The sequence below is a fragment of the Haplochromis burtoni genome, unplaced genomic scaffold, assembly GCF_018398535.1.
Source record: "Haplochromis burtoni strain Fernald_Lab_line unplaced genomic scaffold, NCSU_Asbu1 Contig_601, whole genome shotgun sequence".
NCBI lineage: Eukaryota > Metazoa > Chordata > Actinopteri > Cichliformes > Cichlidae > Haplochromis > Haplochromis burtoni.
In genome coordinates, this window is record NW_024582962.1 from 271,965 (window position 1) to 284,910 (window position 12,946).

At 45.8% G+C, this 12,946-nt stretch overlaps 1 protein-coding gene across 1 annotated transcript in view; it reads right to left on the reverse strand.

Annotated features, from left to right (window-relative positions):
• polr2b (RNA polymerase II subunit B) overlaps positions 1 to 12,946 on the reverse strand; it is a 42,772-nt gene that overhangs the window by 18,066 nt on the left and 11,760 nt on the right. Inside the window, 23 exon segments of the mRNA XM_042214691.1 lie at positions 455 to 650; positions 756 to 916; positions 995 to 1,108; positions 3,586 to 3,693; positions 3,876 to 3,965; positions 4,039 to 4,289; positions 6,002 to 6,096; positions 6,169 to 6,265; positions 6,341 to 6,509; positions 6,602 to 6,800; positions 6,897 to 7,051; positions 8,242 to 8,353; positions 8,434 to 8,573; positions 8,659 to 8,802; positions 8,903 to 9,089; positions 9,257 to 9,376; positions 9,464 to 9,660; positions 9,739 to 9,903; positions 10,083 to 10,241; positions 10,439 to 10,658; positions 10,742 to 10,854; positions 11,250 to 11,362; positions 11,365 to 11,399. Of these exon segments, the coding sequence (XP_042070625.1) occupies positions 455 to 650; positions 756 to 916; positions 995 to 1,108; positions 3,586 to 3,693; positions 3,876 to 3,965; positions 4,039 to 4,289; positions 6,002 to 6,096; positions 6,169 to 6,265; positions 6,341 to 6,509; positions 6,602 to 6,800; positions 6,897 to 7,051; positions 8,242 to 8,353; positions 8,434 to 8,573; positions 8,659 to 8,802; positions 8,903 to 9,089; positions 9,257 to 9,376; positions 9,464 to 9,660; positions 9,739 to 9,903; positions 10,083 to 10,241; positions 10,439 to 10,658; positions 10,742 to 10,854; positions 11,250 to 11,362; positions 11,365 to 11,399 (3,340 nt within the window).

Consider the following 12,946-nt stretch of genomic DNA (forward strand, 5'->3'; position numbering starts at 1 on the left):
GCCTATACAGCTTGGAGTAAGACAACATGCATGAAGAGGATGATGTGGACAAAATACTCATTTGCCTAATAATTCTGCACTCCCTGTATGTATCCACCAATGAGGTACCGGCTGCGCATCTAGACACATGGTAAGAACCGATCGTTAAGTCTAAATCAAGCACTTAAACAGCATTTCTATGGTACCATGGCTGCTCTGTTGTGTCACACAAAGCACAACTCAGGGCAAACATGCATGCTGATGACCTCTACCCGCAGCAAAGTGTCACATGAATTTACACGACCGGTAGAAATGCAGAAACACAGTACACTTGGAGACACAAGCAGCCATTTAAGAAAAAAAAAAAAAAAAAGTATAGGCAGAGCGCCGTGGACAGGTCAACACAAGTCTGAGACAGGTTGCTCAACACAGCTGTGCCAGAAACCTTGATGGACTTAATATTGATCATGCTTACCTGGGTTTTGTTGCGGCAACCACGACATTCGTACGTGTGTGTCCGTGTGTTGGCGATGGCCATCAGTCCGCACAGGTTACAAACGTGCACCTGGTAGGGATCAGATGCCTCGAACAGACGCTCCCTTAGGAACTGAGCTGCTCCGTGAGCAATCTGACAGTCACGCTCCATCTCGCCAAACCGCAAACCACCATCACTGAGGATGGATGGACGAGATCAGACATTAATCTCTTTTTACTGAGCACAGGCAGGCTGATGCCGGGCGCAGACATGCGCAGCCACGGACAGGTGCGTTACTCACCGTGAGCGCCCCTCCATGGGTTGTCGGTTGAGAATCTGGACCGGGCCGCGGGCTCTCGAGTGGATCTTATCGTCCACCATGTGCTTCAGGCGCTGGTAATAAGTTGGGCCGATGAAGATCTGAGACGTCAGCTTCCTCCCAGTGAAGCCGTTATACAGAACCTGATCACAAACCAGTACTCAATATAAATATTCAAAAGCATCAGACTCCGCCAATAGGAAGTGTGACCTTGCGCTGACCTCATTCCCTCTGAGATGGTATCCATATTCAGACAGCAAGTTTGACACCTTCTGCACGTTGACGGCATCGTTAAATGGCGTGGCGTCACCGATCTCACCTTTGTTGGCAGACACCTGAAACAAGACAGAGTCACCCGTCAGCCTGCAAGTCAAAAGCTCAGGTACATGTTTATCTTTGTTTGCACAACATAAGCAACAACGATGAGGCTCCATCACACCTACAGTCGTGGCCTAAAGTTTTGAGAATGACACAAATACTGGTTTTCACAAAGTTTGCTGCTTCAGTTTTTATGATAGCAATTTCATTGTACTCTAGAATGTTATGGAGAGTGATCAGATGAATTGCTAAATCCTTCTTTGCCATGAAAATGAACTTAATCTCAAAAATTCAATTTCCACTGCATTTCATCATTCAGCATTTCATGCCATAAAGGGACCTGCTGAGATAATTTCAATAATGTTCTCATCAACTCAGGTGAGAATGTTGACAAGCACAAGGCTGGAGATCATTATGTGCTGACTGAGTTAGAATAGAAGACTGGATGCATTAAAAGGAGGGTGATGCTTGAAATTGTTGTTCTTCCTATTAAACATGGTTACCTGCAAGGAAACACATCATTGTGTAGCATAAAAATGGCTTCACAGGCAAGGATGTTGTTGCTACTAAGACTGCACCTAAATCAACCATTTATCTGATCATCAAGAACTTCAAGGAAAGAGGTTCAATTATTGTGAAGACGGCTTCAGGGCGCTCAAGAAAGTCCAGCAAGCACCAGGACCGCCTCCTAAAGATGATTCAGCTGCAGTATCAGAGTGCCACCAGTGCAGAGCTTGCTCAGGAATGGTAGCAGGTAGGTGTGAGCGCATCTGTACGTACAGTGAGGCGAAGACTTTTGGCAGATGGCCTGGTGTCAAGAAGGGAAGCAAAGAAGCCACTTCTCTCCAAAAAAAACATGAGGGACGAACTGATATTCTGCAAAAAGTACAGCGAGTGGACTGCTGAGGAGTGGGATAAAGTCATTTTCTCTGATGAAGCCCCTCTCCGATTGTTTGGGGCATCTGGAAAAAGGCTTGTCCGGAGAAGGTGAGCGCTACCATCAGTCCTGTCTCATGCCAACAGTAAAGTATCCTGAGACCATTTATGTGTGGGGCTGCTTCTCATCCAAGGGAGTAGGCTCACTCACAATTTTGCCAAAAACAGCCATGAATAAAGAATGGAACCAAAACATCCTCTGAAAGCAACTTCTTCCAACCATCCAAGAACAGTCTGATGAAGAACAATGCATTTTCCAGCACGATGGATCACCATGCCATAAGGCCAAAGTGATACCTAAGTAGCTCGGGGAACAAATCATTTTGGGTCCATGGCCAGGGAACTCCCCAGACCTCAGTCCAATTGAGAACTTGCGGTCAATCCTCAAGAGGCAGGTGGACAAACAAAACCCCACTAATTCTGACAAACTCCGAGCATTGATTATGACAGAATGGGTTGACATCAGTTAGGATTTGGCCCAGAAGTTGATTGGCAACATGCAGAGGTCTTGAAAAAGAAGGGCCAACACTGCAAATATTCACTCTTTGCATAAACGTGATGTAATTCTCAATAAAAGCATTTGATACTTATGAAGTGCTTGTAATTATACTTCAATACATCATAGAAACAACTGACACAAAGATCCAAAAACACTGAAGCGGCAAACTTTGTGAAAACTAATATTCGTGTCATTCTCAAAACTTTTGGCCACGACTGTATGTGTGCACTTCACTTCATTTTCTGCCCAACATCAAGAGATTTTACTTAAACACAGAGCTGCTAACATAATTAGCAAACACTTTATTCACGCTTTCATCGCATCGTTTCATACGTTCTTTTCAATCGTTCTTGCAGAGATTTCTAATTATGAGGCCCACGAATGCACAGGTGTTTATTTTAACTGCACACCATCTTCAGTCCTCCACATCCAAATGAGCAGCGTTAGCTTCAAAACTCCACACCTGGTGCTCAGATGAGTCTTTACGGTGAAGTAAAAGTGTACTTGGGTACCTGAGCCTCTGATAGTGCAGAAGGCTTCAGCAGCTAGCAGCTGATCCCCACAGTGTCAAAATGAAAGGTGTGAAATAACCCAAACTCTTCGCCTCTGTCAGTGCGCCCCAGGGTGGCTGTGGCTACAATGTAGCTGCCATCACCAGTGTGTGAATGTGTGTATGAATGGGTGGATGACTGGATGTGTAAAGCGCTTTGGGGTCCTTAGGGACTAGTAAAGCGCTATACAAATACAGGCCATTTTTTTTCTCTTCATTTACCTGTCATCGGGTAAGAGAAGCAAGAGATCTGAAATTGGGCTTTAAAGCTAGCACAGGGTTGCAGAGTAGCCTGAGCTAACAGCTTTCAGAAATCTTTTCAGGAAGACACACGCTAGCACAACTGTCAAAATAAAAGCCTTATTATGACAAAAACCTTGTACTTTGTCACAGAGTTAGACTTCTTTACCTTAAAGATCAGTTGTTATAAATTAATTAAAGATCTGCTACAATTTGACTGTTGTTGTGACTGGCACTATGTGAATAAACTGATGTGTAATTATCGTTACCTTCCCCTGCAGACACTCAATCAAATGGCCGACTGTCATTCTGGACGGAATGGCGTGAGGGTTGATGATGATGTCAGGAGTGATCCCCTCACAGGTGAATGGCATGTCCTTCAAAATAAAGCAAATCAATGAGAGCCTTCAAAAATAAAATCTCAGTTTTGATTGTTTTTGTACTTTGAGCATCTTTGCTGTTTCCTTTCCTGTTGTGTTAAAAAATATAACTTTAATGAATCCTTCGTGTGTATGGGGAGCGGTGCCCTGATGATAGGTACGTGACCTGCTGGGATTACCTCCTGTCTGTACTGGATCCCACAGGTTCCCTTCTGTCCGTGTCGGCTGGCAAATTTGTCGCCGATCTGAGGAATTCGGACAGAGCGTACCTGCCGGAAACACGAAGCTGTTAAACTGTGGCCGTGTCATCTGACCTCTCAGGTGTCTCAGGTGTGCGCTCACCCTGATTTTACAGAACTTGTAGCCCTCCTGATTCAGGGTCACCATGACCTGGTCCACGATGCCCGTCTCACTGGTCCTCAGAAACGTGCTGCAGTCTCTCTTCGTGTAGCGGCGGTTCGTGCTATCCAGCTCGTCGTCATTCTCTGGCAGTGTCACCGTCTTCCCAATGATCACGTCCTCGCCAGAAACACGGACGCCAGGTGCAATGAGTCCATCGTCATCCAGTTTGTCATAGATGGCATGTCGCATCCCTGGGCGTGATAAGAATATGATTAGCCCCGCCTCCTAAAACCTGACCGGTTGTCAGACCCGAGGTATTTTTCTGTAAATGGCACACTGGGTGTGGCTCTCTCTGCAGTAGAGTATCACTTCCTGTTCCAGTACACAGCTTGTATAGGTTATCTATGTAACCAATTTAATTAAAGCTTATAGAAAACTTCTTATTTCATACTGCATCTTCACATGATTTATCCAAAGTGCACTCTGTTGATTACATTCACAATGATACTTGTAGTGTAGTGTTTGCAGCTCTGTACCAAGGTAGCGAAGGCTCTGTTAGTTCTCCTCCAGCAGACAGTACCAAGCAGCTGGGAAAACATGATGGCTGGGTGACCGTGAGGAGGAAGCGTAGTGTTAAACAGAAGCCCTGGGTACACCACCAACCTATTTATGTGTCTAAATGTTTTTCCCCACACTGTGACACACACCCTGGGGAATAAACACTAGAGTAAGTGTTGATTTTGTTTTGAGACATGTCAAACTAGAAACCTGCAATCATAATCGATTGTCTTCCAGGGCCCATCACAGTAGATTTCTTTCTGAAAGCGCTGTACTAACACAGAGCAGAGCAGCTATCTGAACGCTACTCCAACAGAGGTCGATCATCTTGTTAATAATTTCACCTCCTCACTAATAGTGCTGCAATAAACTATTATTTTGATAGTCGAATAGTCACCAATGGGGTTTTTTTTGGGATTAGTCGACTAATCAGATCATGCATCCATTGGACGTGAAACGTACAGCTTATTGCACCAGCAGCATCTGCTCTTATATAACTATCATTAGCTTACAGCTTTAAATGTTTAAGGTATGCGCTAGCTAAAAATAAAGACAAGATGATAATTTATTAAACTTTTAAGGAAATTTGCAGATTGTTTCGGTGGAGATTAATAAACTCAGCCGTCTGCTCCTTGCTATCTAAAATATAACAGGACACCGGGGTAAACTCTCGACCATCTCACACTTCTGTTTAATCAGCTGTGTAAAAACTATAACGTTAATCTCAGCCAAACCGATTTACTAAGGAACAATAACAGTTTTAAGTTATCTGAGTGACTTATATATCATGTTTAACCTGAGTAGAGAAAGACAGCGGGGGTTTGAAAATGATGTGCCCGGAGTTCGCTGTTCTTGCCGGCTCTAGTGAGCCTTGAACCCCGGCTAGCTATCCCACAGATGTAATATTATCTACAGCTACTTTTAGTACCGTTGATGTTAAGTTTCTCTAATTGATCTTTCTGAGTTAACTTCCATAATTACTTCCTCCAAACCATCAACGTGTCTTTTAGACCCCATTCCTACAAAACTGCTCAAAGAAGTCCTGCCATTAATTAATGTCCCTGACCATCTCTGATTGATTTAGACCACAATATGGGCATAATGTGTGTCTGTTGTTGACGCTGAACACGCTGAATAAAATAAAATAAAAAAAAGTCTCTGCAACTCTGAAAGTGTCCAAGAGACTTTTTTTTTTTTTTGAACAGTTGGTCGCACCGGTGCGACCTAAGACCAAATGGGTCACACTCTAGAGCCCTGTAGGGGGTCATATGATTGTTGTTTTTTTCTGTATGTATTATTGTAGGGTCTACCTTATAATATAAAGCACCTTGAGGCAACTGTTGTTGTGATTTGGTGCTGTATAAATAAAACTGAATTGAACCAAGATGAATTAATGAGTTCTCACCTTGACAGGTTTCACGCGTCGGCTTCTCAAAGATCTCCTCCTGATCAAAGCCTTTCTTAGACTCCTGCTCTTTGTATGACCGATAGAACACAGACCTGCCAGGTGAAATCACACTTTTAACACTCCTGTCACACATGTGGTCACAGGTGCATCAGCCAACAACTTACCTGAAGAAGCCTCGATCCACGGCTGACCTGTTCATGATCACAGAGTCTTCCTGGTTGTAGCCAGTGTATGAGGCGATCGCCACAATCGAGTTAATACCTGAAAGGTGTGAGAACTTTTATACGTGAGCATCTCAGTGGACAGTTGAGCATCTCAGTGGGCAGTTGAGCATACCTGCGGGGAGCTCCCTGAAGCGCAGGTACTCCATGGAGCGGGTGGTGACGAGTGGTTTCTGAGGGTAGTACAGCACGTGAGCAAGCGTGTCCATTCGAACATGGAAGTTGGTGATGTAAACACCCATGGCCTGCTTCCCCATGGCGGACTGATATGTGTTCCTGGGAGACTGAAAACATGCGTGTTCAGGCCCAAGCTTCCTGTTTGCTTGCTTATCTATTTATCTGTTTGCTTGTTTATTAGTTTGTTTTGTCTGAGTACCTGGTTGTGATCAGGGAATGGGATGATGGACGCACACACTCCAAGGATCATAGATGGATGGATCTCACAGTGGGTGTAGGTGGAACAATAGGCCACGCCTTTCTCCTGGAGGTCATCTGGGGTCATAGCGAGCATGACGGTCTCCTCTTCTAGGGTGTCTATGTACTCCACCACACCGCTGGCCACTAAGTCCTGCCAGCTAAGTGCCAAAGAACATTTATGTCAACACCACCTGAAGCATCTGCAGCAATTGCCAAGCTTCAGCACCATCTCAACTGTCTGTATTCTGCCTCACCTGTAGTTGTTATACTCGCGCTCCTTCAGCTGGTCGATGTGGCGTCTCTTCAGCAGCAGTTTCTGTTTCTCGACAATCAGCAGCGGTCGGCAGATTCGTCCAGCGTCCGTGTAAATTCTGATCTCACGCTCTCTAATGTCTCTGATCATCGACACCTGAAACGGTCAGGCGAGTTCTCAGTGATTGATCAACAGCCTGGTGGGCCTAACAAGGATTTCAATTAAATACCATCAAATATTTGATCAGGTAAACCGTTTGAATGACCAAGCGCTGCCCCGCCAATCAATAACTCAAATTCTGAAGGTTTGTGTTAACATCCTGTCTGCCACAGACGATTATTTTGATAGTCGACTAATCAGATCATGCATCCATTGGACGTGAAACGTACAGCTTATTGCACCAGCAGCATCTGCTCTTATACAACTATCATTAGCTTACAGCTTATAGTGTTTCAGGTATGTGCTAACTAAAAATAAAGACAAGATGATAATTTATTAAACTTTCAATGAAGTTTGCAGATTGTTTTGGTGGAGTTTAATAAACTCAGCCGTCTGCTCCTTGCTATCTAAAATATAACAGGACACTGGAGTAAACTCTCGACCATTTCACACTTCTGTATAATCAGTTTTCTGTCTGACGTTTATTCAGCTGTGTAAAAACTATAACTTTAATCGCAGCCAAACTGATTTACTCAGGAACAAATAAAACTGAAAAAAACAAACAATAACATGTTTAAGTTATCTAAGTGACTCATATATCATGTTTAACCTGAGTAAATGCAGCCTCTTAAGGATGCGGTCCCCGAATTTGGACACAGCTTCTTCTTCAGGGTTTAACGGCAGCTGGCATCCTTGTACATGCAGTGCTGCCATCTTCTGTTTCAGTCCATTATTACACGCTTAAATCCTACTACTTATTCCTGCGTCTTTCGGGATCTTACAAAGCTTCAAACGACGCGGCGACTATTAAATTAGTCGTCAACAATTTTGATAGTCAACTAATCGTGGCAGCCCTACTGTCTACTTTTGATGTGTGATGGAAATCGGTGAAGTGTACTGTTCGGTATACACAACACACCGCTAAATCAATTGCATCCAGGCTGCATGAACAGGAAACAGTTATTGATTACTACAAGTCTCAGAGAGAATGACCAATGAGAGCAGAGAGCAGGGGGAGACAACCAGCTTACCTGTTCTATCAGGTAAAGCAGAGGCGGCAGCCGTAATCAAAGTGTTTGTGACGTCTCACAAGCAGAAAACAGATTTATGCCTTCTGTCACCATCCACCGTGTGAACATTCCAGTATTGATTACTGGTTGTGTGTGGATGTGTGCAACGGTGGTTACCTCAGAGACGATGATATCCATCTGTCTGCGGAGTTTCCTCAGTGTATTCATCAGCTGTTCTGGATCTTTGTGGATTCCCACCCAGCAGCCATTCACAAAGATTTTAGTGGCACTAAAATGTTAAAGCAGGACACACATTACACACCTGCAGGGTAATTAATAACCTCGTCTGACTATGAAATGGTCACGGACTCTGCAATGGCCGCAGGTGAGATCTCCTCCAGGTTCTCCATGCTCCACTCCTCCAGAAACTCCAGGATGGGCGATGGCTGCGAGCCCACAGAGATGTAGGCCATCAGGGCCAAGTTCTTCACCAGCCCCACAGCGTGACCCTGCAAACCATCAACTCCACAATCAATACGCCGGATCGCTGTGTTAAAGGTGAACCAATCTTACAACTTGCCAGGTGAGCGTTACCTCGGGCGTCTCGGCCGGACACACCATCCCCCACAGCGTGTTGTGCAGCTGTCGAGGTTTCGCCAGTTTTCCATCTCGACCGATAGGAGAGTTGACCCGGCGCAGGTGAGACAGTGTGGATGCGAAGGTGAGACGGTTCAACACCTGTGAACACAAAAATGATGAGCATCAGTGGAGGTAGAGCGGCAGGTGTCAGGCTCTCATTTGTATTTCAGAGTGAGCATCAGTTTACAGGTAGGCTTACCTGTGACACGCCGGCTCGGGCCTGGTGAGCCTTCTTCACGTCACCCCAGTTACCTGTGGCAAGAGAGTACTTGAGCCCGTCAGAGATGATACGCGTCTTAATGGCGAGCTCTAGGTTGAAATCCTTCCCGCGGTCGATGAACTTCTGAGCATAGATCCTGATTTCCTTCAGCAGGTTTTTAAACATGCTGATGAGGAGGAGAAGAAGAATGATGTCATTCCTTCATCCAATCAGATTGCGAGTTCCAAACAGAAAGCTGATTAACAATAACAGCGTCACACTGGAAAGCCTTCTTTGAGTAACAGAACCTGCATGTACACAAAATCTGCATGGTCGACAACAGAGAGTCCTCACCCTCGGAACAGGAAGGCCAGTAATGGCCCGGCGAGGTCCAGCCTCTTGTTGCCATAGTGATCTCTGTCATCCAGTTCCCGCCTGCCGAGAGCGGCGAGCAGCAACCTGTGCACCATGTACCTGAAAACACAAACACAGAAGGATTCCTGTCAAGTGCGTGACTCAGGTCAGCCTCAGGTGTGACAGTCAGCCTCAGGTGCGACTCACCCTAAGAAGTAGGCCTTCTTGGTCTCGCAGAAATCGCTTACGCCGACATGTGGCAGCATCTCCTTTTGCAGGACTTCCTTTGCGTATTTAATCCGTCGCTCCTTCGTCACACCGGGTTTTGCGCCTCGTGAGCCAATGAAGTTCAACGCCACGTTCTGCTCCTGGATCACAAAAGCTTCGTCCAGAGAGGGCTTCACCTGAAGTAGGCGGGGTTAAAAGTTACTACCTGCAGACTGAGACAATCAAAAAAAATCATTAATGCGTCGCAGACTGACCATCTCCATCATCTCAGGGTCATCAAAGTCATAAATGATATGTTCCAGGATGTCTCTGTCCGATACGAAGCCCAGTGCCCGGAACACGATGATGATGGGAACTTCCTGTCGGATGTAGGGAAGCGTGGAGACGATCCTCTGACCTATGGCGCTCTTTTTCACTCCCTGAGAGATTAACAGCAATCAACAATCAGTGGTCTGGGTCAATTGGCAGACAACGTTCTGTTTGCAACAACAGAAATAAGAGCATCGCTCATCTCTCTAACTCAATGTTATGAGCTCTTCTCAGTTAATCGCAGCCCGGCTTGGGTGCTCACTTCACTTCCTGCTTCCAGGTAACTCACCTGCCCTCCTCGAGCCATCATGCTGACCCAGATCGTGCTGGTTGGGCGGGATGAATTCTCCAGGCAGGATCGGCACTCTGCGGTGTACGCATACTTCGAGTCCTTCTTGGCAAACACGTACACCGTGTTGGTGGCCATCTTTTCCTGAGCGATCAGCACCTGGAAACAGTGACACATCTGTTTACACGGCTGCCTGATTCCACTGATGCGGTATCAGTGTATGACGCTCCATTTAAAACAATGTAAAGACATGAATGTGCGCCTGTTAGCTTGTAAGCAGGACACGGCGTGCGGGCGTAGCAAAATCATCGTTCTCTCGAGTAAGCAGCTCGCCATGCAATGATGTCAAAGCACACCTTTTCTGACCCATTGATGATGAAGTAACCTCCAGGGTCCAATGGGCACTCGTTGAGTTCGCACAGGTCTCGGTCAGTCAGGCCACTTAGCAGGCAGTACGTGGAGCGAAGCATGATGGGAATTTTCCCAATGAAGGTCTTCTGGTGCTGCGTCTGCAGCTGATCCTCTCCCTCCTTGATGATTGTCTTTGTGATGTCCACATACAGTGGCGCAGAGTACCTGAGGGGCAGGTGAAATGGGACAGGATATGAGAAGGGGTGAACAGGAAATGACAGCAAAGACAGGCGAGAGGTAAAACTCACGTCAGGTTCCTCAGCCGTGCCTCGTTGGGCATCATGGGAGATGGTGCTCCATCTCTCTCCCAGTGGGTGGGCTTAGACAGGTAGATCTGCTCAAACTTCAGGAGATACCGAGGCTACACCAAAAACACAGTGATGTCGGTGATGTAAATGGTAAATGGCCTGTATTTGTAAAGCGCTTAACTTAGTCCCTATGGACCCCAAAGTGCTTTACACATCCAGTCGTCCACATTCACACACTGGTGATGGCAGCTACATTGTAGCCACAGCCACCCTGGGCCGCACTGACAGAGGCGAGGCTGCCGGACACTCGGGCCACCGGGCCCTCTGACCACCACAAGTAGGCAACGGGTGAAGTGTCTTGCCCAAGGACACAACGACCAAGACTGTCCAGAGCTCGGGGCTTCGAATCGGCAACCTTCCGATTACAAGGCGAACTCCCAACTCTTGAGCCACGATCGCCCCATGATACACCCCCCCCCCATTCTCAGTCACACCTGGTGGTACTCACCGGCTCCTCCACCTCCCCTGAGGTGTGCTGAGCTTCAGCCTGCAGGTCGATGGGCGGAGCATCCTCCACGATCCTCTGAACAGACATCTGAATGAACTCATCGAAGGAATCAGTTGCTGCCGCACCAGCCCTTTCTCGTCAAAATAAGAGCTGGAGCGAGAGAGAGAGAGAGAGAGAGAAAGAGAGAGAGAGAGAGAAGAGAGAGAGAGAGAGAGAGAGAGAGAGAGAGAGAGAGAGAGAGAAAGAGAGAGATAGAGAGAGAGAGAGAGAGAGAGAGAGAGAGATAGAGTAGAGAAGAGAGATAGATAGATAGATAGATAGATAGAAGATAGATAGATAGATAGATAGATAGATAGATATAGAAGTAGAAGATGATAGAGATAGTAGATAAGATGCCTGTTAGAACCTCACAGGCTCATGCCAGATTCTGCACTCAGTAAAAAAAATTAAAAAAAATACCCTGTCAGGCCATCGCATGACCCAAGCTTAACATCTACCTGTCCAGTCTCTGATCGATACTTCAATGTTGATCAGTGGACTGATCACTAGACCAGCGCTGGTCTGGTGTTGGTACAACTTTGATTCCTTACCTGCAGCTGAGTTCAAAATGGCAGACATGAACTGTTCTACAGAGCAGATGATCATTTAATTCAGTTTCAGATTTGTGGCAACAGATCTTCTTATAGCCTCTGACTTATCTCTGTGCTTGTCCTGCTAGACCTCAGTGGAGCGTTCGATACGCCCAACTATCTATCCATGAAGCCAGATAACACACGCTTATCCCTTTCAGGGTCCACAATGGCGGCGCCTATCCCAGCTGTCTTAGGGCGAGAGGCAGAGTACACCCTGGACAGGTTGCCAGTCTGTCGCAGGGCTGACAGATAGACACAGACAACCATTCACGCATACGGACAATTTAGAACTTCCAGTTAACCTATCCCCACTAGCTGGAGTACCCGGAGAGAACCCACGCAAACATGGGGAGAACATGCAGTCGTAGATATATAGGATCTAACCAGACTCTTATTCTGGATTAGGGCTGCAGCTATGGATTATTTTACTAATCCGGTAAGATAAGAAATAACTTTGTCTTATAAATGAGCAATAATAAATATTCAAAAGAGGGAAAAACAAGAATTTTCAATTTGAGCTGCTCATTGGTTTCCATTTCAGTAACTGCAGGGTTTTTAAATAGTTTACTGCATATAACAGCTGACAAAAAAATTAACTTTGATTGTAATTGTGCAATATTAAAATTTAAAAAGGTCACACTAATAATATTAATATATATATATTAATATTATTAGTGTGACCTTTTTAAATTTTAATATTGCACAATTACAATCAAAGATATATACACACACACACACACACACACACACGTGTCTCAGTCAATTATAGATGATGTGAGAGGGCGGGTGTGTGTGTTTAGGGCCCGGATGGCTTGGGTATAGAAGCTCCTCTTGAGTCTCTCTGTCCTTGTCTCTGTGCTGACTCCTTCTGAAGTCCACCACCAGCTCCTTGGTCTTGCGACGTTCAGCTGGAGGTGGTTGTCCTGGCACCATGATGCCAGATTCTTCACTTCATCCATGTAGGCCGCCTCATCGTTGTTGGAGATGGCACCCAACACCACTGTGTCGTCAGCAAACTTCACAATGGTGTTGGAGCCATGGGTGGCCACACAGTCTGAAGTGTTG